The 20,369-nt window shown below is 44.7% G+C and overlaps 2 protein-coding genes and 1 long non-coding RNA gene across 3 annotated transcripts in view; 2 read left to right on the top strand and 1 right to left on the bottom strand.

Moving 5' to 3' along the window:
* The window catches only part of LOC130594679 (uncharacterized), a 43,498-nt gene extending 31,260 nt beyond the window's left edge, over positions 1-12,238 (top strand). Inside the window, exons 3-4 of the long non-coding RNA XR_008971143.1 lie at positions 830-1,069; positions 12,080-12,238. This is a non-coding gene — a long non-coding RNA (uncharacterized LOC130594679). The remainder of the gene's footprint in view (positions 1-829; positions 1,070-12,079) is intronic.
* On the bottom strand, positions 399-9,964 carry LOC130594668 (ras-like protein family member 11A-like). The gene is made up of 4 exons (XM_057400727.1): positions 9,326-9,964; positions 7,884-7,940; positions 5,508-5,590; positions 399-1,327 (listed from the first exon to the last, which is right to left on the bottom strand). The coding sequence occupies exons 1-4, from the start codon at positions 9,468-9,470 to the stop codon at positions 860-862; spliced, it is 753 nt and encodes a 250-aa protein (XP_057256710.1). The 5' UTR covers positions 9,471-9,964; the 3' UTR covers positions 399-859.
* A 3,259-nt stretch (positions 12,239-15,497) lies between the features above and the next one.
* Positions 15,498-20,369, top strand: part of LOC130594662 (ubiquitin carboxyl-terminal hydrolase 12-like) — a 29,909-nt gene continuing 25,037 nt past the window's right edge. The window contains exon 1 of the mRNA XM_057400714.1: positions 15,498-15,654. Within this exon, the coding sequence (XP_057256697.1) occupies positions 15,607-15,654 (48 nt within the window). The 5' untranslated portion in view covers positions 15,498-15,606. The remainder of the gene's footprint in view (positions 15,655-20,369) is intronic.

The raw sequence follows: 20,369 nt of genomic DNA, 5'->3' as shown, positions 1-20,369 counted from the left end.
TGAATTCCTGAAGCCACAGATTTTAGGCATCATAAATCCTTTTCTTCTTTTCCTTCAAAAAAAGAAGAATCTAATGAATTAAATATACTTTACATGAAGGTTTTCTTTCTCTAAAACAGCATCTTGAGCTTGAAATCTGCCTAGTTTGGAAAGGAAAAGTTCAACAGTTTTAGATCACCTCCTTGCTCTTGATGAATACAGTCCATATCCCTTTCAGAAACAGTCAATGTGTGCTTAAAGAAAAATAATCTGAAAAACATAGTGATTTTTAAACATGTGAGGCTGAAGAGACACTGTGAGGCTGAAGCTTACATCTGCACGAACCTCTCCCCACCTTGCTAACACCTTCTAAACTGCAATTTAAAGCTTTCAGTTACTACTTTTCACTATTTATGCTCTTCATTTACTTTTTGCCTTTATTTTCCAGTCTCGTGACTTAAGCAAATCTGGTCAATTTTGCTTGCTCAGTGTAGGTCACATCACTCTCCTCGTGTCTTGCTGTAGTTTCTTGCCTATGGGAATACAACCATCCCCCAGGGTAGTCACTTCTCTTAAAAGTAGGATTTAATTATTTCTATTAATAAAATCCACATTTTAAGCCTAAACTATTTGACTGTGTCCCTTTCAAAAGGAAAGAATTTGGGACAATCTGGTTTTTAAATCACAGTTTCTTGCCCCAAAGAGCAAATTCTGTAAGTTCCTTTGCTGAATGTGTGCGGGGTTTGTACAGAAGATGTAAAGACAAACTGGAAGAGCCCCTCACACAACCTGACTGCTGAATTGCAGCAATGCCCCCTATTACCAGCTTATTTTCTTGCCTGTTTTTCAGGGCTGTAGAAAGCAATTCCTGTTGGCTACATCAAAGCGTAGTGGCAGATTTCCCTTTGGAAGTGAGAGCCTGTTTCAAACGTCTCTTCAAGTCCTGCATATTTGGTGACTTGGGTCGCACAAGGTGGAGGCCTCTTCGCTTCTCTCCATTGCAGCTCCCGATCATCCTGCTGACCTCCTGGCATAGCTGCTGGAAGGCTTCATGCACTCCCTCACAGTTCTCTCGGGCTGAGACTTCATAGTAAGTACCTCCCAGTTCACTGGCCAGCTGGAGCCCTTCTTTGGAGGACACCTGCCTGGCTCGCAGGAGGTCTCCTTTGTTTGCCATCAGGAGCAGAGGGATGTTGGCATTTGGGTGGATCTTGCGGATGTGCTGGTGCAGGGGACGGATCACTCTGTAGCTCTCATAGTCTGTGATGGAGTAAACAAAAACGAAGCCATCTGCCCAGTAGATTGATCTGTTTATCTGCTCTTGGCAACATATGCTGTCAGTGTCATCCTGCCATCAGAACCAAGAGGTGTGAGGTTAGGAAACTGGGAATAAGGAGCAATCAGTCCTACAGCACTGCTATAGCTACTCAGAGCTGTGTTTCAAAGTGTGGCTGTTTCTAAATGTATGGGCAGAAACCTCTCTGACTGCCAGGGAATGTACCAGGGACAGGAGAAGTTTCCACTGTGCCAGTAACACATCACAAAGTAAGCAGTGGAGAGGTGTCAGAAAAATTGGTTGGAAAGAAGAGAACAGCCAAAATACTGATACTGAAAAGTCTGTTCTCTGTTCTATTGCACTAAACCACTGTGATAGAAACCCACATTTTTCTTGTGGATAAAATTGTGGTGGGCACAATAAGAGCATTATTAAATTCAGCAGGCCAGTAAAACTACTGCAAGTGAATGGCTGTTCCCCAAGTGGGGTTTTGGGGCTTTTTCCAAGTCTGTATTCAATGTCTCCATAGACAGAGGTTCTCACTGATGCTGATGAGGCCTAACAGGTTTTTCTACCAGATATTCAAAGACAGTTACTTCTAAAAGGCAATTTGTTACAAATAACCAGCTGCTGGGACTGAAAATGCTGTGAAACCTCGCTGCTCATTTACAGAGCAGCAATGGGTTTATATTATGTTTTGCTGGCCACATGTTTGTTCAGTCCATCACCGCTCCTACTCAGACAGCCATAACAATCACCAGCCTTGGGGATATAAAAGTGAACACAATACTGCTGGGGCTTGCAAAGAGATCAGATCACTTTTCAAGATGAAGCTATTTTCAGCTAATCCTTTGCTCTTTGTTATCCATGCTGGCGTGTAACCCAAGCAGATACGGAGATCCCTGCTGCAATTATTGCCTGTGTGCTCGCTTTGTGAGACCTGACTGTCAATATTACAGCTTTCTGGAACTTTGTCATTTCTTTTATATCCAACAAGGCAATAAGCGTCTTCAGTATTCAGCTCTGGAATAAGCTGCTAGGAATTAGAGCCTTTTGTGTATTTTAGGGGGGTTTATCATGAATACAGAGCCCAAGCTGTTATCATTACAGCTAAACTCTATTCAATAAATCTTCATCAAGTTCAGTAAGACTATTAGAACATAAGTTCCATTATCCATTTATCTATAGATATATATCTGCCATTCACATTATTTTGAACAGAACCTGTGTATGTTCAGCAACCTCCCAGAACAAGTCACTTTTATATTTAGGCACTAAATATGAATTAGAAAACCTGACTTCAGGAAGCAGAGGTAGAAAAGAATGAGTAAAACTGATCAGTTCTTTTATGGTTGATCAAATTGTGAAAAAAGGCTAGTGACAAGGCTCTTCTGTGAGAAGAAGGAAGCAGAATTTCTGAAGGCTCAGATTATAAATTACAGCTTTCAACAGGCATTCTGCTAATTGGAATGAATCATAGGACCACAGACTGGTTTGGGTTGAAGGGACCTTAAAGCTCATCCAGTTCCAACCCCCTGCCATAGGCAGGGTCACCTTCCACTAGAGCAGCTTGCTCCAAGCCCCTGTGTCCAACCTGGCCTTGAACACTGCCAGGGATGGGGCAGCCACAGCTTCTCTGGGCACCCTGTGCCAGGGCCTCAGCACCCTCACAGGGAAGAGGGTGAGACCTCATCTCAGTCTCCCCTCTGGCAGGTTAAAGCCATTCCCCTTGTCCTGTCCCTACAGGCCCTTGTCAAAAGTCCCTCTCCAGGTTTCTTGTAAGGCCCCTTAACTAACTGCCCACCTTGTCTGACCTTTGCAAATATTTTAGTATTGCCTGTAAAGACACTACCTGGTAGCTCTATGCCCTTGCCAGCTCACAGTAACAGTAAATCCTGTTAGCAGCAAATTGTTTAACAGATGCCCTTATCACTCCTTTCCCTCCAAAACCCTCAAATCCCAAACCCCCTCAGGTTTGCACGTGGAGTGAAGAGAGCTCATCACTAGCAGCCTTGTTTAAAAGATTACTAAGAGTGAACTCAAGCCAGGGCAGGGCAGGGCAGGCTGTGGGAAGAAGGGCAATTTGCACTGGTGGCATCTGGGCTGTATCCAAGTTGTGGATAATGAGCCACTCTCCATGTCCTTCAAGCCTCTTTTCACCAGCAAACTCCTTTCATGGGTAAAAAGAACTAATTGCTCTGGCAAGCGTTAGAAAATAGGTTTGGAGAAGGTATACGTTCAGGGAGCCCTAATGAGCTGGAATTCTCAGTTACCAGCTAGGCCCACCCAGGAGTGAGATGGATGGATAATCCCAAATGGAATGCTTTATTCAGGACAATCAAAGGCTAATGGGCTACTTTTTAAATGGAAATCTCTGCTCCAGAATGAATTTTGAAACACACAGTCATTTGCAATGTATAGAGCAAGCAGCAATGATTCACTGAACAAAACCAGTGATCTGGTTGCTTCTGTTTCTGTCTTAAACATTAACATTTCCGGTGTGGCCACAATCCTGAGAGATTCCGCATGACTTCCTCCCAAAACACTGTGTTCAGGCTGCAAAGTGCAAGACACTCATTTAAGAATTTTAATAGAAAATCCAAACTATTCCCAGCTTTAACAAGCCCTGTTCAGGAACAGACCCTTCAAAATGTTTCAGATACAGCATTTGATGCAAACGGGGATACAGGCTAAGAGAAGTGTGTCTGGGAACTGGTGAAAGGGTGCAGACCTTTGACTGGGACAAAGAAAATGGAACTCCTTCCTAACCAAGTTAGGAAGGAAACTTAGAAAGTGTTTCTGACTAAGAAACCTCAGCTGTTGGCATCACTAAATTTTGTGGAGCTCTGGCTACAGTCACACAGTTATAGGGTACAGTCTTAATTAAAACAGGAAAATAAACATGTATCTGCTGTGAAAGAGGGAACTAAATTCTTTCACTCCCTCCTTTCTCCACGGGATAGACCAGAGAGGGGATTCCCTTTGCAAAGCGTTTATCAGGCAGTCCCAATTGTGCCTAATCGCCACCCACAGCTTCTCTTTGCAGGTCCTCTCTAAGCAAGCTGGCATAGGGCCTTTGTACTGTTAAGTCCCACTTGAATATTTGGAGGACTTCCATAGCAGCTTTTGTTTGCTTTCAGTGTCCAGAGTAAAGGAGGGCTCCTCTTCCTCTGCTCTTAGTCAAAGCTTCCCACTTGAATCTACTTCCAGTCGTCAGAGAAAATGGAAATGGAAACGGGCTGCGGGAGCTTTGCTTATCCTGTTCTGTAAACTCAGGGTGGAACAGTTGTAGAGCACAGAAATGAAGCCATCCACACATGGGTCTGTGTGGACAAAACAGGGTGGATAAGGTTGTCTAGGGCTAGCCTGAAAGAACACGGGAGAAGGTGGTGTTCCCATCCAGGCATATATGTGGCCAAGTCTGAGCTTAGACTGAGGTTAAGGCCAAACCTGCAAGTTTAGGTTTGATGGTGACAAGGGGATATCTAATTTTATCATGAAATCCCAGCTATTCTAGAAGAATTATTACTCTCATGAGATTTCCACCATTCACATAAACCCAGATTTCATTATTTCCTGCTGCTTTGACACTATTTTCATCCTCTTATTCTGCATTTGAAGCAAATCTTCCAGAAAAGACATCTTAATCTTAAACCCTGCTTGGAAAAATATTTCTAGAAGCAGATTCCTAGTCAAATATTAAATCTAGAATATGTAAAACACTGATAGAAAGAGGGTTGTAGGTCAATGCTAACACCTTAAAAATGAGGACTGCTTTTAAGAAAGACTAAGGAAAGCACTGGAAAGCCACCCTAGTGGAAATGACAACTGCTGTGAGGCCTGTCCCCTTGGAAGAAACACCTTTCTAGAGAAGAGAGATTCTGGCCCCAGCTGGGCCTCTAAGCAGGTGAGTTTTCTGCCATGCAGGGCTAGAACCCATTTGACAGGAAATAAAACAACCAAGAAGTTGACAGAAGGGAGCCAGTTTATGATTTTACTGTTCTTTAGGCTTGGGATGCAGTGATATGTTTGAAATAGATTTGGTTTAATTTTGACTTACTTAAAGGAGCCAGATTAAACCTCTTCAAGGCTCATTTTGGTGGGTTTAAGGGACATCCATTACTCTTCTTTTGAATTTCAGCTCTGGTATTTTTCTGCTGCTAAATGGAGTTACTTACAGATGGAAGTGCTGGCAACAAGCAAGAGGCAATGACTGTGTTGTAAAGTACAATGCACTGAGCAGATGTTTTACCTCCAATGAAACAAAGGGAGTATCCTGCACCTGTAGAGAGATCTGTTCCCCATCTATGGTGAACTTTCTTGAATACAAAGCACCTGGTGGAAAAGTAACATCATTAGAGTCAGTGACTGTAACAAAGAAGAAAGAGTACATAAAGGTAAAATAGAACTGTTGAAACACACATATTTGAGGCTTATGATTTGTAGGTGCTTATGGAAAAGCGCATGGCACCAGAGTGGTTGTGTGGCTGTTTGCTTACGTGAAGTGGGTTTGTATTTGCTGTGTGGACGTTCTGAATGCATACCTAGGAGGGTAGCTGGGGAAGGTGGCACTTTGTGTAGAGTCAAATAGTAAAAGTGGATGTTTTCAGTCCACATTGTTAGCTTTTGAAATCTGGACTTCCTGTATTTCTAATCTCAACCCAAGACATTGAGGGGTTGTCTGTAAAAGGGGTGAGCTGTGTCCTAGTGCATTTTTCAGGAAGCTTTTAAGAAAGGGAAGCATTCTAGTTACAGACACAGGGTAAGTGACTCTATACAAATCACAAAGATGCTCTTTGGGATATACGTAACCTTAGCAGTCAGAGTTTGGTTAAAATCCCCAAAGACTGGACACTTTGAATCTTATTAATCTGCATGACACATATTCAGAGCCAAGTGCTAGCTCAAAGCATCCAGGACTGACCCAGCTCTAATAAAACCATCACTATTCTGGGCATGAACTTTAGTTTGTTGCTGGAGTGTGGGTTAAGTGACAATGAAAACTTCATTAACTACCTGTGGTTGTGATAAGGACAGCTTCAGAGATTGAAGTCAGCATCAATTTTCTCTAGAACTTGATACAAGTCTCATGGATATGTGAAGAAATGCTACAGCAACAGGTGCTGTGTGCAGCCTTTCAGCCTTGTCCAAGTGCAATTGTCACTGCTGCATCTAAAATAATGTATAGAGAAATCTCATCTCTTGGGGAGTAGGAAATTCAGAGTAACAGGGAGGTCAATTAGCGATGATAATGCCATCACCTCTGAAAATCATCTTTGGCTCAAGGAAAAAAGGTGGGTTTATTCCAGTGGAAAGGAGTCCGAGCTCAGAGAAACATTTGCAATATGAGGAAGTCTAAATGGCTGCATCTGAATCCAACATTATCACATTATGGTTTAACACTGACTCTGTGAGGTGATCTAACCCTTCTGGGATAATTTTTAAATCCTATTTTCAGCTGAAAAGATGGTACTGATCTATGGGAAGATGCTGCACTCCTGAACCAAGACCAGACAACATACTATTCCTACTCTGTAATGCATAGCAGCAAACAGAGCAGGTACTTCCAGACACTGAGTGTGCTCCGCCTGACAGCCAAGTGAAGGAGAAGCATGGTTGAATGATCACAAATACACTGCCACCTGCTTCCTATTTCTGGCATATTTATTTCTTCTACAGCATGGCTATTGAGCTGGTAGCTTAATGAGAAAAGCATGTGGTTCCCAGCAATATCTCTGGCAGCAATCCATTGTAAAGCTCAGAATTCTGACTTGATGTACAATCTCTCATAGAAGAGAAGAAGGAGAAGAAAGAGCAACAGTGCAGCCAACCATCAAGGTTACATAGGGTCAGTGAGAGGGAGCTGGAAGGAGGAGCTTTCAGATTGTATTTCATCAGATAGGCAGAGATCAAAGGGTCTTTCACTGCCATCTCCTTTCCTAACTCATCATTCTAAGTTCAGCACATACATCCAAAGTGAAGCAATCACCCCTTTGTTTCCTGTTCTCCTTAACCTCAAAAATGTGAGGTGGTCTACATGTGGGATGTGCCAGTCGGTATGAGTACAGGGTACATACAACATGGCCAGTACACTTGGCACTTGCTTAGAAGAGAGGCTGTGAATTAAACAGTTCACATTTACACCTCCTCTGAGGTGTTAGATTAAACAAAAAAATGCATGGTCATTTTACTTATCTTATAGAAAGAAGACTTCGATTTGGAAGTCTCCCTTGTCATAAAAGCCACCAAAAGTAAAAGGGAGTACACAGAAAAACATCTGAAGTGCCTTTTACGCACTTCGGAATTCCTCTGGCTTCCCTGGAGTTTCAAAGAGAGCTGTGTTGGGATTCCATGGTTTTGTCCATATGCAAGTTGTTCCTTGAGCCTGCATTTTAGTATAGATATGTCCCCAAGCAAACCTTTTACTCTGATCCTTTTCCACCAAGCTGGAAAAAGCCCAGCTAACAGGATCATAAATAACGAGGCTTTGATTTATTGCTTTCATAGCTTGAGGCTATTAACTGAAAATATGCATCTTATGGACATATAACACAGCTTGGCTTTCCTGTAATATGCACTAGTCACACAATAGAGCAGATTTCAGTGCTGCAGTGCAAAGCAGACTCACCAGTGTTGGCCTCATAGTCTCCAATAAATCTCTTTGTGAGAAAGCGCACAACCAGGGCTGTAAAACAACGCAGAAAAGATGGGTCTTTAATGTGAACCAAAATCAATCTTTGCAGAACACGTGTCACATCTTACTGGAAGAGTTAGGATAATATGAAACCACATTAATCTTTGAATTGCTCACATATTACTCGGCAAATGCTTCTCTCAACACTCACAGAAGAGTATTTGGGGCCAGGCTGTGATACCTAACACAGAGTTTTTCACAGCTTGTACTGGAAATGACTCCTTAGACTGCGTGTCACTGTTTAGTGTAGGACTGGGAGGTTGCTTTGTTGTGACTGCAGGTACAAGCCTGACCTCTGTTTTGACATGATTTGGAAAAAGAGTAACAAGCCAGGAAACTGAAACTAATCCAAATACCACACTTGAGACCTCTGTGTCATACACAAAGTGAGGCTGATGGATGCAATGGTTCTTCCCAGCCTTAAAACTGCTCACTCCTCCTCATGAAACCCATTAACGCAACCTAATCACATCCAGCAAACAAACTGCATGTGCTCTGCACACATGGGTTGTGCTGCAGCGCCCTGGGCCTTCCTATTCACCCTCCTTGCGCTGTTGGATTGGAAGAGTTTCCTTTTTCTTGCTCAATTTATAACACTTCAGATCCTGTTGTGGAAACAGTAACTTTTATTCCTGTAGTGTTTCATCTCAGCGGATTCCTAATCATTTGCAAAACCATTTAGTTAATAGCTAAATAAAAGGGGTTGTTCTGCAAACAACTCTATCACAGATTTAATTTAAAATAACACTTTTCTCACAGTGGATACCAGGTCACCTCTTTAGTACCCTTAAATCAAATTGACTTCAGAGCTCTCTTCAACACACTACTTAAACATGAGATCAAAATGCGGCTTCAAATCCAAAGCAACCAAACATTTTACTGAGCCCTGAGGAGCCTCAGATGTAGTAAAACAGAATTAGCCTTAATGACACCTGAAATCAGGAACCATATATCCAAAGCAATAATTCTCACATTGCCCTCTTCTCCTCTCCTCTGGAGAATAATAAGGGAGACACATCTCGTATGCTGTTATTTATCTGCAGAGCATAAAACATTTACAACAGGAGAATAAAGACTGCTTTTGGGGGGTGTATAAATTTAGACGTGGCTAAATAATTTGCACAGGACCAGGTAGGATCATTTGCGAGCACAGAGCTCCCAAGAGTGCTCTCTCCTCCTAACTGCCACCTCACGTTGGCTGCTCGCACAGACCTACAGCATAGCTGCCTCACCCATTATTCAGCGCAGAAAAACCCCAAATCACTTACAGTGTTCAAGCTGCAACAGTTAATTCACAGGCTTGGGTCTATCTGAGCTGCAAACGAGCTTGTAAGTACAGCAGCAAGAGAAGCACAGTGCTACACCTGTGGACTTACCTGTCTTGCCAACGCTACTGCCGCCCAGCACCACGAGCTTGATGATTTTGTTAGGCACGCAGTCTAACACGGGATACTCGGGTATGGGGAGCAAGAGAAAGTTAGTAGAATACTGTGACATAGTATCCTGAGAGATGAGACGCATGCCAGGAAGGAGAGCTGCTCAACTCCTGCAGGACTTGGGGGAGGAAAGAAGGAAAACAGCTTCCCGGCGTCTGCTCTTGGCTGTATATCCTTGGACAGAGAAGCCTTCTCATTTCATCTGAGCAGTGTTCCTGAGGACTGTTAGCGCGGCCGGGCTCCTCTTCCCGATGCCTCTGCTCAGACAGCAACTTGGGAAAGCAAAAGGGAACTTTTTGATCAGCCCCCGTGAAAACTGACTCCTCCATTCCCCAGCCAATCACAAGTGAAGCCATGACATTCCTCCAGCCGGGCACCAGCGTGTGCCTCCATCCACCACCTCCCTGCTCCCTGCTTTATCTCTCGGCACTGCCTGTTTGCTGTGCTGTCCCTTGGCTCTTTGCTAAAACGAGATTCTTGTGTTTCACAGTCACCACGGTGGTGTTTTCAGCGAGATACAGGCACCCCCCTGCCCTGCTCTAATTCCACTCTGAATAATCCCGTTCTGCCTGTCTACTTTGCATTTTCAATTGGCTCCAACTCCGTGCTCTGTTCTCCCTTTCCTATTGTGTCCTGCAGTTGGGCCCCTTCGGTGTGCTGAAGCTGATGGGACCCTCCAGGAAAACAAACACATTTCCTCCCCACACGCACACACACAGAGTTTTCAGGCAGCTGTGGGTTATTCCAGAATACCAGCTCACATATGTATCCTCCAGGATACATTTGATCTGCTGGTTTATACACATCGTTGGTCTTAATGGCCTGCTGGAATGTGGGTTAGCATTGGGTTGGGACATTGCAGTTTCTCCAAACATGGAAAAGTGAATTTAGAGCTGGCGACAGGCTTAGGAAGGACTCAGTATCCTTCAGAGGGGTAAGCCAGACAGAGGGAATGAAGAAAGAATGACTTCCATAGGAAAACTCCTCGTTGTTTGAAGACAGCTGGCGGCTGCAAGGTCTGTTGGGATGACAGCATGTAACCATACACTAGGTACAATCAGCTCTCAGTTCTCAAGGATAATGGGAAGAAAAAGAGAAGAGCAGTGGGGAGGGAATGACCCACATAAAGCAAAACTGCAAATAATATAAACCAGATGTAAATTCAACTATAGAAAATATAGTTGGAGCATTCAGCTTTGACAAATGTCTCTAAAGAGGCTTGTGAGGGGCAGGAGCAGATTTAGGCAGCAGTGGCAAGAGGTAAGTGTGGAGCAGGCAGCAACTTCTGAGACACGGACTCTGTCACGCTGTGTGGGAGCCCTGGTGTTAATGGGAAGTGGCACCACAAGCTAATCCACCCACAAAACATAAAGACCTGAGGATGCATATTTTACCATCTTCTGGATGCTTCTGGTAGGCAGAAGATAGGCATGGCTCATTGCATAGAGGCTGAAGCCATCAAAAGGGCCTTTTCTGCCCAGCTACTTTCACACCACTGCTTTCCATCACAGTATCCACATGAGTTCTCCCCAGCAGGTTTTAGTACCCAGGGGTATGGTTCTGAGCTAGCACAAGAGGAGGGGAAATCAGGTCAGGTCTCTGGATCATTGCCCCTTCCAAAAGCACTGGGGGCCAGGCTCTCAAACAGCCTCAATTTCCATGCCAGCATCACAGAGGATATGTTGAGTGTGAACTGGCTTTAGAAAAATCCAGCTTTAGTGCACAGCAGCCCAGTGAAATAAGCACAAAGTCAGAAGATTTATGGACATGTCACTTTTCTAAGGCTCTGTTTCCCCTCCAAAAACTACTTCTGAAGCAGTACTTGTGCAGAGTTGCTGTGTAAGCAAGAAGTGTTATTACTTTGACCACCATGACAATCAGCTGATGAAGAGGTGGAACAAAATGTCTGGAGGGCAACGAAGCTCATTGTACTGGGGGGGGGGAGCCACCAGATCATGTGTCTTTTGGGACATGGCTTCTATGTGAATGGTTTTCAAATCTTCCAGTGTGAATTTGCTGCCTGATTTTGTCAAAGGCCCAAACACTGAAAAGCCTTTTCCAGGAAATGTCATTACCAGGATGCTTTAATCTCACACGAGTTTTGTAAGAACAGGCAAAATGAGAGGAGGAATGGGAAAACGCTCAAGAACTTGCGGTCAGTTAACAGGGCACTTTGTGAGCTGGACACATCATAAATTTTGGGATTAGCTAGCAGCAGTAACTGTCCACCTCAGTGTAGGATGTTGGAACCTGTGTTACCATTTGCTATTAAAAGCATATGTTAGTAATATAAAAGCATTCATCACAATAGTCGTCCCATAAAAACAAACAGGAAAATATCCATCAGCTTCTAGGTGGCCAGAAGAGTTTCAGCCCAGGGAAAAAAAGCCAGATAAGTTAAGCAAGATCATGGAGAATATTCTATATAAGCAAAGACATAGAGAGTAGGTTTGGATTAGACATCAGGAGGAAGTTCTTCCCCGTGAGGGTGCTGAGGCACTGGCACAGGGTGCCCAGAGAAGCTGTGGCTGCCCCATCCCTGGCAGTGTTCAAGGCCAGGTTGGACACAGGGGCTTGGAGCAAGCTGCTCTAGTGGAAGGTGTCCCTGCCTGTGGCAGGGGGCTGGAACTGGATGAGCTTTAAGGTCCCTTCAACCCAAACCATCCTACCATCCTATGATTCTATGATTCCTAGAAGAATACAGATCTGCTGGCTGGCTCCAAAAGAGAAGCAACACAATCAACAGAAACACAAGTTAAAGTCCTTTTGGGTAACCAGATGTTGTGCCAGTGCCGAGGAACTCCAGAAGGATCTCACAAAAGTTAGTGAGTGCACATAAAGTCAGCAGGTGAACAAGAGTTCCTACAGTCATCACTGGCAGTTCACAATGTGTGAAACAGCAGCAAAAAGAGCCAACAAACTGTTTGGTATCCTTGGGAGGTGAATGGAGGAGATGTAGGCTAGGATTTTGCTGCTTAAATGAATTCTTGTAGCACGGCCTGCAGCTCTCTGCATCTCAGAGCCATGGTGGATGCTGTGAAGGTGCACGGTAGGGTACCAAAACTGATCATGGCTGTGGAGCAGCTCCTGCATGAGGAGAGGCTGGAGAAGCTGTTTACCATGTGCCTGTATGGATGGATGCTGGTGCTGACACAAGAAGGGAGATGTGTGGGGGCAGGAATGAAAGACCAATGGTGGAGGAAATGTTGAACTGCTTCTTTTGGCAGCTGTGATGGCTTCTGGTTGCTTAAAACAAATGGGAAAGCAGTTTTAGACTGCACCCTGGATGCAGACCAATCCATTTCTAGTTCTTTTACTAATATGGTTCAATCTGAATTCCTTATGCCCTAACCCAGGGTTAGCTTGTTCCTACTGTGAGCAGCAATCTCTGTCCAGGAAGAAGGGGGTTTAGTGACACTAAAAAAAGCAGCATGTTCTCCAAAATCTTAAATCTATTCTCAAGCTCTTCCATCCCAAATCATAACTTTTAGTCTCTAAGCCTGAAAGAGTCAGGGTAAGATACAGAATCAAAGCCAGAGGTTTTCCTTATCTGAATCTCTAGGTTGTCAAAACAGGCTTTGCACTGAGTGAAACCACTCAGAAGGATTCACCCTATTTGAGATTGTATAACCCTTGGCATGTAGAGAAAGAGCTGTTTTGAGAAGAGATTTTCATTGTTTGTGCACAATGGACTTATATTTAGCTAAGAAACCCATGTTTTAAATTCAAATTCTCTTGGAGAAACAATAGCTTAAATTAAAGGGACTGTGTTTGCAAAACTCTGAGCAACTTCGAAAACATTTGGCAGATTCTGGACATTTCCCTGCCCACTCCTTGGGTTGCTCCATGCACAGATCTGCTCCTTTGCATGCTGCACAGAGATGATGCTATTTTCACACCAAATTTTGCACAGATTTCTTTACTGGCCTGTGTTGCTTTTGGCTATGGCTTTGCTAAGATTTGCTATTTTTGTTGTTGTTGGCAGCCCTACACATCTTCAGAGATGGAGTTTTGTAAAAATAAAAATATTTGCCATTACCATAGTGCTTTTCATATAAGGTCAAATTGCCTTTAAAACTGGATATAATTGTTCCTCATCCACTTTACACAAGGAATAACAGATGAGCAACCTTGCTAAGACACCAATGTGTTGGGAAATGGTGATTCCCTTCTGCCTAGGGGAAAGAGTGATGGCAAAACTCCCACTTCTCACTGGTAAAAGTGATCTTTCCTCTAAAAGGCTGTTTGTACCAGTGATATTTGCCTTGAGTACCTCTCAGATGTTTCTGTAGAGCAAAGTGAGGTTGTGGTGCCATGGCTGGAGCACTACAGCTCCTTTCTGAGCAGAAGCACTAAATGTGGTGCTGGGGAAACACAGGTTGCTTGTCAGATGCTGTGATTAAACACAAACTTGGTGGCTCATATACACATCCCTGCTCCTGATGATCTTCCCAGCACCACCAGACTGATCTTCGAGGCTTTGTCTGACCATCTTTGCTCCTCATTGCAAACTTGGGGCCCAAAGGCCAGTTCTTCTTGTAAATAAAAGTAGGGGTTTAAACACCCTTTTGCTCCCAATAACTAAATAGGTGGGAATGGCAAATAAAAACCATATTTTAGGAATAGATTGGAATGGGATGTGCTTAGGGAGCCAGCCTATCTCTGTGGGCTTGGGATTTCACCTTGTGTGGAGCTTGATCACGGGGATAATGTGTCAAAAATGCTTCAGCAGCAACCTCAGAAGATATTGCCTGGGGACAAGACTGCTGTTTTAGCACCATAATTGTACCCAGCACAGAGTTGTTCTGCTCCTGAGGCCAAAGGGAAAGGAAGTGTCCTCAGATGCTATTGTGACAGCCACGATAAATCATATTTGATCCTATTTTGGGATGTAAGGGAGACAACCGTTTAAATATATAGTTCAGTTTGGTTAAACATGGCACAAAGTCCTCTATTTCTGGATTTCCTGTCCCTAATTTTGTCACATTGCTCTTCATGGAAACCCCTTAAGGATTTCTTTTTGAGGTTGCTGAATCCTCTCCCTCGGGAGCCTGTAGTAGATGACGTGGAAAGTACAATGTGTGTAAGAGAACATCGCTGTGGGCGAGCAACTCAAATAGAATGGAAACATCTTGGCCTCATAAGAAGAGTTTGTGCTTTGGAAACTGAACTATCCTCCCTTCCCCACAGATATTCCCACAAGGTCAGGGCTGGAGTAAGGGGCAGCATGTGGAAACAGTTCCATTGCTGCTGTGTGCACAGCATGGGTAGAGGGTGTCCAGCCACGTCCATCAGCACTGTTCCATTTATAGTAAAAATGAGAACCCTCCTTCCAGGTTTGACACTATTCAGTAGCTCTGATCCTCCTGATGACAAACATTTCTACCCATCCCTGGCTTCCCAAGGGATATTTTCCTATGCTTTTGGTTTTGGTATGCACTGTGTGAAGTGCTATATGGCAACTCTGCAACATTTCTCACCCTTTTTCCTCTGGGTTTACAATAGATGCTGTTGTCATTCGTAGCGCTATGCTCTGAAAGAGCCTTTTTTTTTGTGATTCTGCTGAAACAGGGACGCGTGGTGCAGAACAACAAAGGATTACTTGGTGCCAAACCACTGTCCCACTCCATCATCGCCTTTGGTGTCATCACAGCCCTTTTGTGGGTGCTCACAACCACTGAGAAGACTCTCGGGACACACAGAGCTCCAGCGTTCACATGAGGTGTTTCAGTGCTCCGGGGTGGCCATAGTTTGCCTTGCTGGATGGTTTAGTGATGTCCCCCAGCTCCATGCCCGTGAGAACGATGCCTTCGTCCAGTTTCACATGCAGCACCCATGCCACCAAGGCACTATTCCACCTCCATGGGCCAAGGGAATTGGAGCACGAATCAGAGTACATCTGGTCCCACCATCCCCAGAGCTGCATGGACCAGGGTCCCGGAAAGCAGCAGTAACCCTGCGGGAGGCCTTGAACAGCACAACGCCGCGAGGGCCCCTCGTAGGGTCCCATTGTCCGAGTCCGAGGAATGACGCGCGGGGAAGGCGCAGACCTGCGCGGGGGGAACAAAATGCCTCGGGGAACCCTCGTAGCGCGGCGCAGGGCGCACCCCGCGCCGTTTGCGAGCCGCACCGGCGGCGCCCGGCCCCATTTGGAGGTTGCGCCACCTGCCGCTGTCAGTTGGGCGGCCGCGTCCCAACATGGCGCCGGCGGCGTCGGGCGGATGGAAATACTGATGACGGTCCGGAGACTCGCCTCCATCTGTACCATGGTGAGCCCCGCGGCCGCACGGCCGCTGCCGCCCCGCCGGGCCCGGGGGAGCGCCGGGGACAGCGGGCGAGGGGCTCCACCGCCGGACCTATCTGTCCCGGCCCCGCGCTGAGGGGCTGAGGAGGGCCCGGCGAGGGCGGGCGCAGGAAGAGCCAGTAAAAGTGGTTAAAAAGCGGGTTTATGGGAGCCGCCGCCGGCCGACCGCGTACCGGGGGGCTGCGGGAGCTTGGGGGGCGCCCCACTGCCCGCACCCCGCTTCTCCTCCAGGAAGGCGCGGCCGGGCCGCAGCAGGGAACGGGGCGGCCTCCTCGGGGCTGTGCCGGGCAGCGGGAGGGAGGTGTTGGGTGGTAGCTGGAGCAGGGAAGGGGTGCGGAGTAAGGAGAGATTCGGGGTCAGGAGGGCTTGGGAGTCAGGAGGCCCCAGTCCCAGGTGGGGAAGGGCGGCTGGGGGCACACGGGGCTCTGCGGGAAGGAGAAGTGCCCATGGTGTGTGAGCTGCCTGCCTCATGCAGAAGTGTGTCTGGGGCAGCTGGGTGCCTTCCTCCAGAGCGAGAGGAGGTGAGGGAGTTGTCGAGCCTTATCTCTTTTCCTGCCTCAGCTCACAGTGGTTAGCTGTGTTAGCCAGGCTCTGGTTAGAGGTGGTTATACTAGTCTATAAAAGCTCTGCAATCATCTTTTATGGCTGCATATAATAGGGTATCATCCATGTTGGCAGTGGAAATATAGTGAGAGGGAGACTGATAATTGCATGATTATGCAGAATCTGTAATGAAGGTACATTGCTATGTAGAGGCTGGTGAGTGGTTTGTCTGGCACTGAAACACTGACTCATAGTAAAATACGGCATCTTGTTAACAATGTGCCATCCAAACATTTCACAGGGATCCTTACTGTAAGGAGTTCAGTCGGTGTGGGCTGTAACAGGGGTTTGAATTGCTGAAATCCAACACCAATTCAGGATAAAATACAGTTTTAGTAGTTTGGTTTTCACAGTCCCACATCTCAGTTGCTCCAAGTGGTCAAACTTCAGTTTCAGATCTCATCTGAAACAGGCAAAGAGCAGGCTGCAGTGTCAAAGGAGCTCTTGTGTACCAGCATGCTGAAACTGACTTCATTGTGTGTAAAGGGCACAGGGGTTTTCTCTTTCTGTCCCACATTTGGGGCTGGGTTTGATTAGCTCGATTTGGGTTTGATAACTTGAGGTCCAGCTGAAGTGAACCATCATGGTGCTGTACAAAGCTGTGTGTTTGGAGTTTCACATTAATACTCTTAACAGGAGAGGTTAATTTTATTTTGTCTTTTAATGTGTGGCAATAGGCACCTGATCTTCAAGCTCTTGGTGTTGCAGAAGACTTCCCAGCACTCCACACTTCCCAAATCTCCCTAGATTTTCTCTTTTTTTTCCAACGTAATTTGTATTTTTTCATTGCCCATCACAAACACAGGTGAAATTAAGTTCATGAGAAGGTATCTGAATCAAGACTTTGTTGTGGAGTTCTGCACCCCAGAGGCAAGTCATTGACTCTATCACACATAATATTTTGGAAGCGTTCCTGAGATCAGCTCACTGAGCCTCGGATTAACAGGGCAAACATAAGGCAGTGCATTTTCCTCTGAGCATATAGCCAAACTTGAGTGCAGCCATCCTGCTGCTTGTGATATGGTTTTAGAGCCTTAGCTGTACATACTCAATCTTGGATTCAGTTTTGGTCCTGTGCTTACCTTAGTTTTGGTCGGGGTGGTAGATGGAAGCTAATCAGACACTTGCACCCTACTCATGTCCCTTCTGTAGTACAGTGTTCTTTTCAAGAGGAGTCTTTTCACAGTGCTGCAGCTCTGGGGGAGCAGGCTCTCCTGACTCTTTTTGTTTCAAGTGGAAAACTTACTGCTTCACTTCTCTGCAGAAAACAGTCCTGCTAGCACTAACTGTAGGAAACTTGCCTCTAATTTTCTTCAATAGCCATTTAATCAAATGCTGCGGAGTTTTTTCAGCATTGGTGTTTTAGGTGTGTGTATTGCTGAGCTAAAATTACTGTCAGTCTTACCATTTTTTTCCTTCAGCTAACTCAGGAGAATTAAGGTCTGGGTATTACAGTTTAAAATTGTATCAGTTTATTTCCATCTACTTCAGTTAATATCCAGTAGGTCAAAGTACTGTTTGCTTTGTCATAATGCAAACACAAAAACCCTAAATCTTCTTTATGAAAACATTAGATTACATTAAAAAATTCCCTCTGGGAAACTACTTTCTTCAGGATAATGTTCATATGTAGTGATTGTAGAGCACTTAATATTTGGGTTTTTTTTAGTAAAATACACAGTTTTTACCAGCAATTCAAGTCATCATTTATGCTTCAGGCTGGAAATGGAAGCACAGGTTTGACATCCTCAAACCCTTCATTCAGTCAGCAGCACCATCAGGGATGGGTGTTTCTCTGTTTCTGACATTCTACTCTTCTGTAGTATCTCTTTAAAAATGAAATTCACTGCCTGAACTCATTAGTAGACAGTCATGGAATAATAATTTCAATGATATCCCCCTCCTTGAAGTAACTTCCAGGGTTTTGTAGGTTGGATCAGCTCTCTGTGCCTCATGATCGTTGTGTTTCCTTGATGTGAGCACCATCCCCTTTTCAGCGATTGTGTAATGTTCATGTGGCAACTACAGCCTTGCAAAGGGTGGAAACTCACAGGAGAATGCTTGTGCACTTGCATGTGATTCATTGCTTGGTAAGGCTGCTGGAACCATATGGCAGGACACATCCATAACCAAGAGCTGCCAACCAGAGCTGTGGTTCTCTGCTCTGTCCTTTGACTTAATTTTGTTTTGCAGGCCTTATCTGTATTGTAGACTCCAGGATTTTCTTGTTTTCTTTTTGCAAGCAACTGCAGAATTAACTGGGGGAGTGAAACAGAAATCACTCTTGAGGCACTTTGTTCCCCTTGATGAAAAACGCATAGCTCCTGTTCCAAAAATATTTGGAAATGATATCCTTGTAGTTCTGTGGAATACGCATGGTCACAGACAGATGCAAATCCTCTCTTGACTGAGGAGAGAGAGCAAGGAGGGGTGAATTTCCATGGTCTGACTGTATCACCTAATGCAGGATGTGCCTGCTGAGGCAGTCGGTTGTAGACCTGAGTTTTGAGTCGGGAGTCAGAGGTTTTTTGTTGCTTTAACAATAACTTCTTTTTGTGGTTGCAGAAGGAAAGTAGAGCACTAGAATGGAGCAAGGTGTGAAGCTGTTTCCTCTCTGACAGCTTATTTTGTGAAAAGGCCGTAGTAAGCTGGTAGCAGAAACATTGGTGTTCCTTGGTAGGCTAATTAGGAACACTTCCCCTAGATTCATGTCTCATTGTTTGCTAAACCAGTAAGACATGCCCAAAGAGCTCAAATCCAGGATACAAATTGGTGGCAGTCTTACTGTACCTCTCTGAATCAGGACGGCTTGGATATAATTACTAACTTCAGTGCTAGAGATGACTGTATCATTTGTAAGTAATACATTTCCATTTGCCACTTGAGTAACTTACACTTTTGAGTCCAAGCAGAGCTTTCCTGTCAGAGAGGTATGGTGTTTGGCTTACTGCTGTTTCACCTGTGTTTGTAGAACTTTGTTTAGCTTTTTTTGAGAAATAGCATTTATAACTGGGAAGATATCACTGAGGAAGCGGAAAGGTAGATAAAGGTAGAGCTAGCTAAGCAGACTTCTGTTTCCAGCTCTGCTTCTTGGTTCTTTTGTAAAGCTGAAGGAAACAAATATTCATCTTTGCACTTAAAACCCAGCTGGAGAATAACCTGCTTTGTTTTAGGGGGGAAAAATATGCATAACTCTTTGCAAACAGTTGAGTAGGTTACTTCATGCAAGGTTCTTCCATGTGCTGTTCGTGCTCTAGTTTAATACTCATTTGTGATGGGTAGTTACTGATGTGTTCTCTTGATTTTGAACTTGTAGCAATTTTGGAGATGTGAGCCTGGGCAGTGCAGCCAGCCTGCACTTAACTGCTGCCTCATGGGGGGGGTGCACAGGTTTCCTTTGAATGATGCTTAGGATTTTACAGCATCCACTTCCTCACTTTTTGCAGTATTGTTCCTCCAGTACTTGATGTGTGAAATTCGGGATAAAATCTTGGATATTTTGGATATTTTACAGGATAACCTGTATAAAATAACCTGAGAGCTATACTAGGAAGACCTCCACTCTTATGTGTGTTACTAGGTCACCTGAGAGAAACCCAAGGTCAGGAGAAATCTTGTGGAGCTCTTCTCAGGTGGATGAACCAGCTGTGATCATGTTGGTGATCTCTGAGACAGTGGCTAAGAAGTGGGAAATAGGTCGCTTACAGGACCACATTACAAAGGTTGAGGCTCAAAGCAGGTAGTGCCTGTACTTCCTTTAATCCAGCATCTTTTCCATCTGTGCTCTTTACTGGAGCCTAGCTTTACTATCTAATTTTATAGGGCATAAAATTCCAGAATTTCACAAGTGTATGACCTGCTTTGCCTTTGTGAGGCACAGATCCTGTGGACCTTGCAAGACCAGCTCCTGATTGAATAAACATTTAGTGAAACAGTTTACAAAGCATTCTGTATTAATTTATTTAAACCCACTCTAATTAAGGCTTCAGGTTTTACACACTTCATGGTAGTAAACCGATTGTGAAATACTGCATTTCCTGCTTTCACTGTGGTCTCCCTGATACTGGCAGGAGCTGG

The sequence above is a fragment of the Pezoporus wallicus genome, unplaced genomic scaffold (assembly GCF_028554395.1).
Source record: "Pezoporus wallicus isolate ANWC-B61680 ecotype Strahan unplaced genomic scaffold, APGP_CSIRO_Pwel_v1 contig_8803, whole genome shotgun sequence".
In the NCBI taxonomy this organism is placed as follows: Eukaryota; Metazoa; Chordata; class Aves; order Psittaciformes; family Psittacidae; genus Pezoporus; species Pezoporus wallicus.
This window is presented reverse-complemented; position numbering and strand designations above follow the sequence as displayed.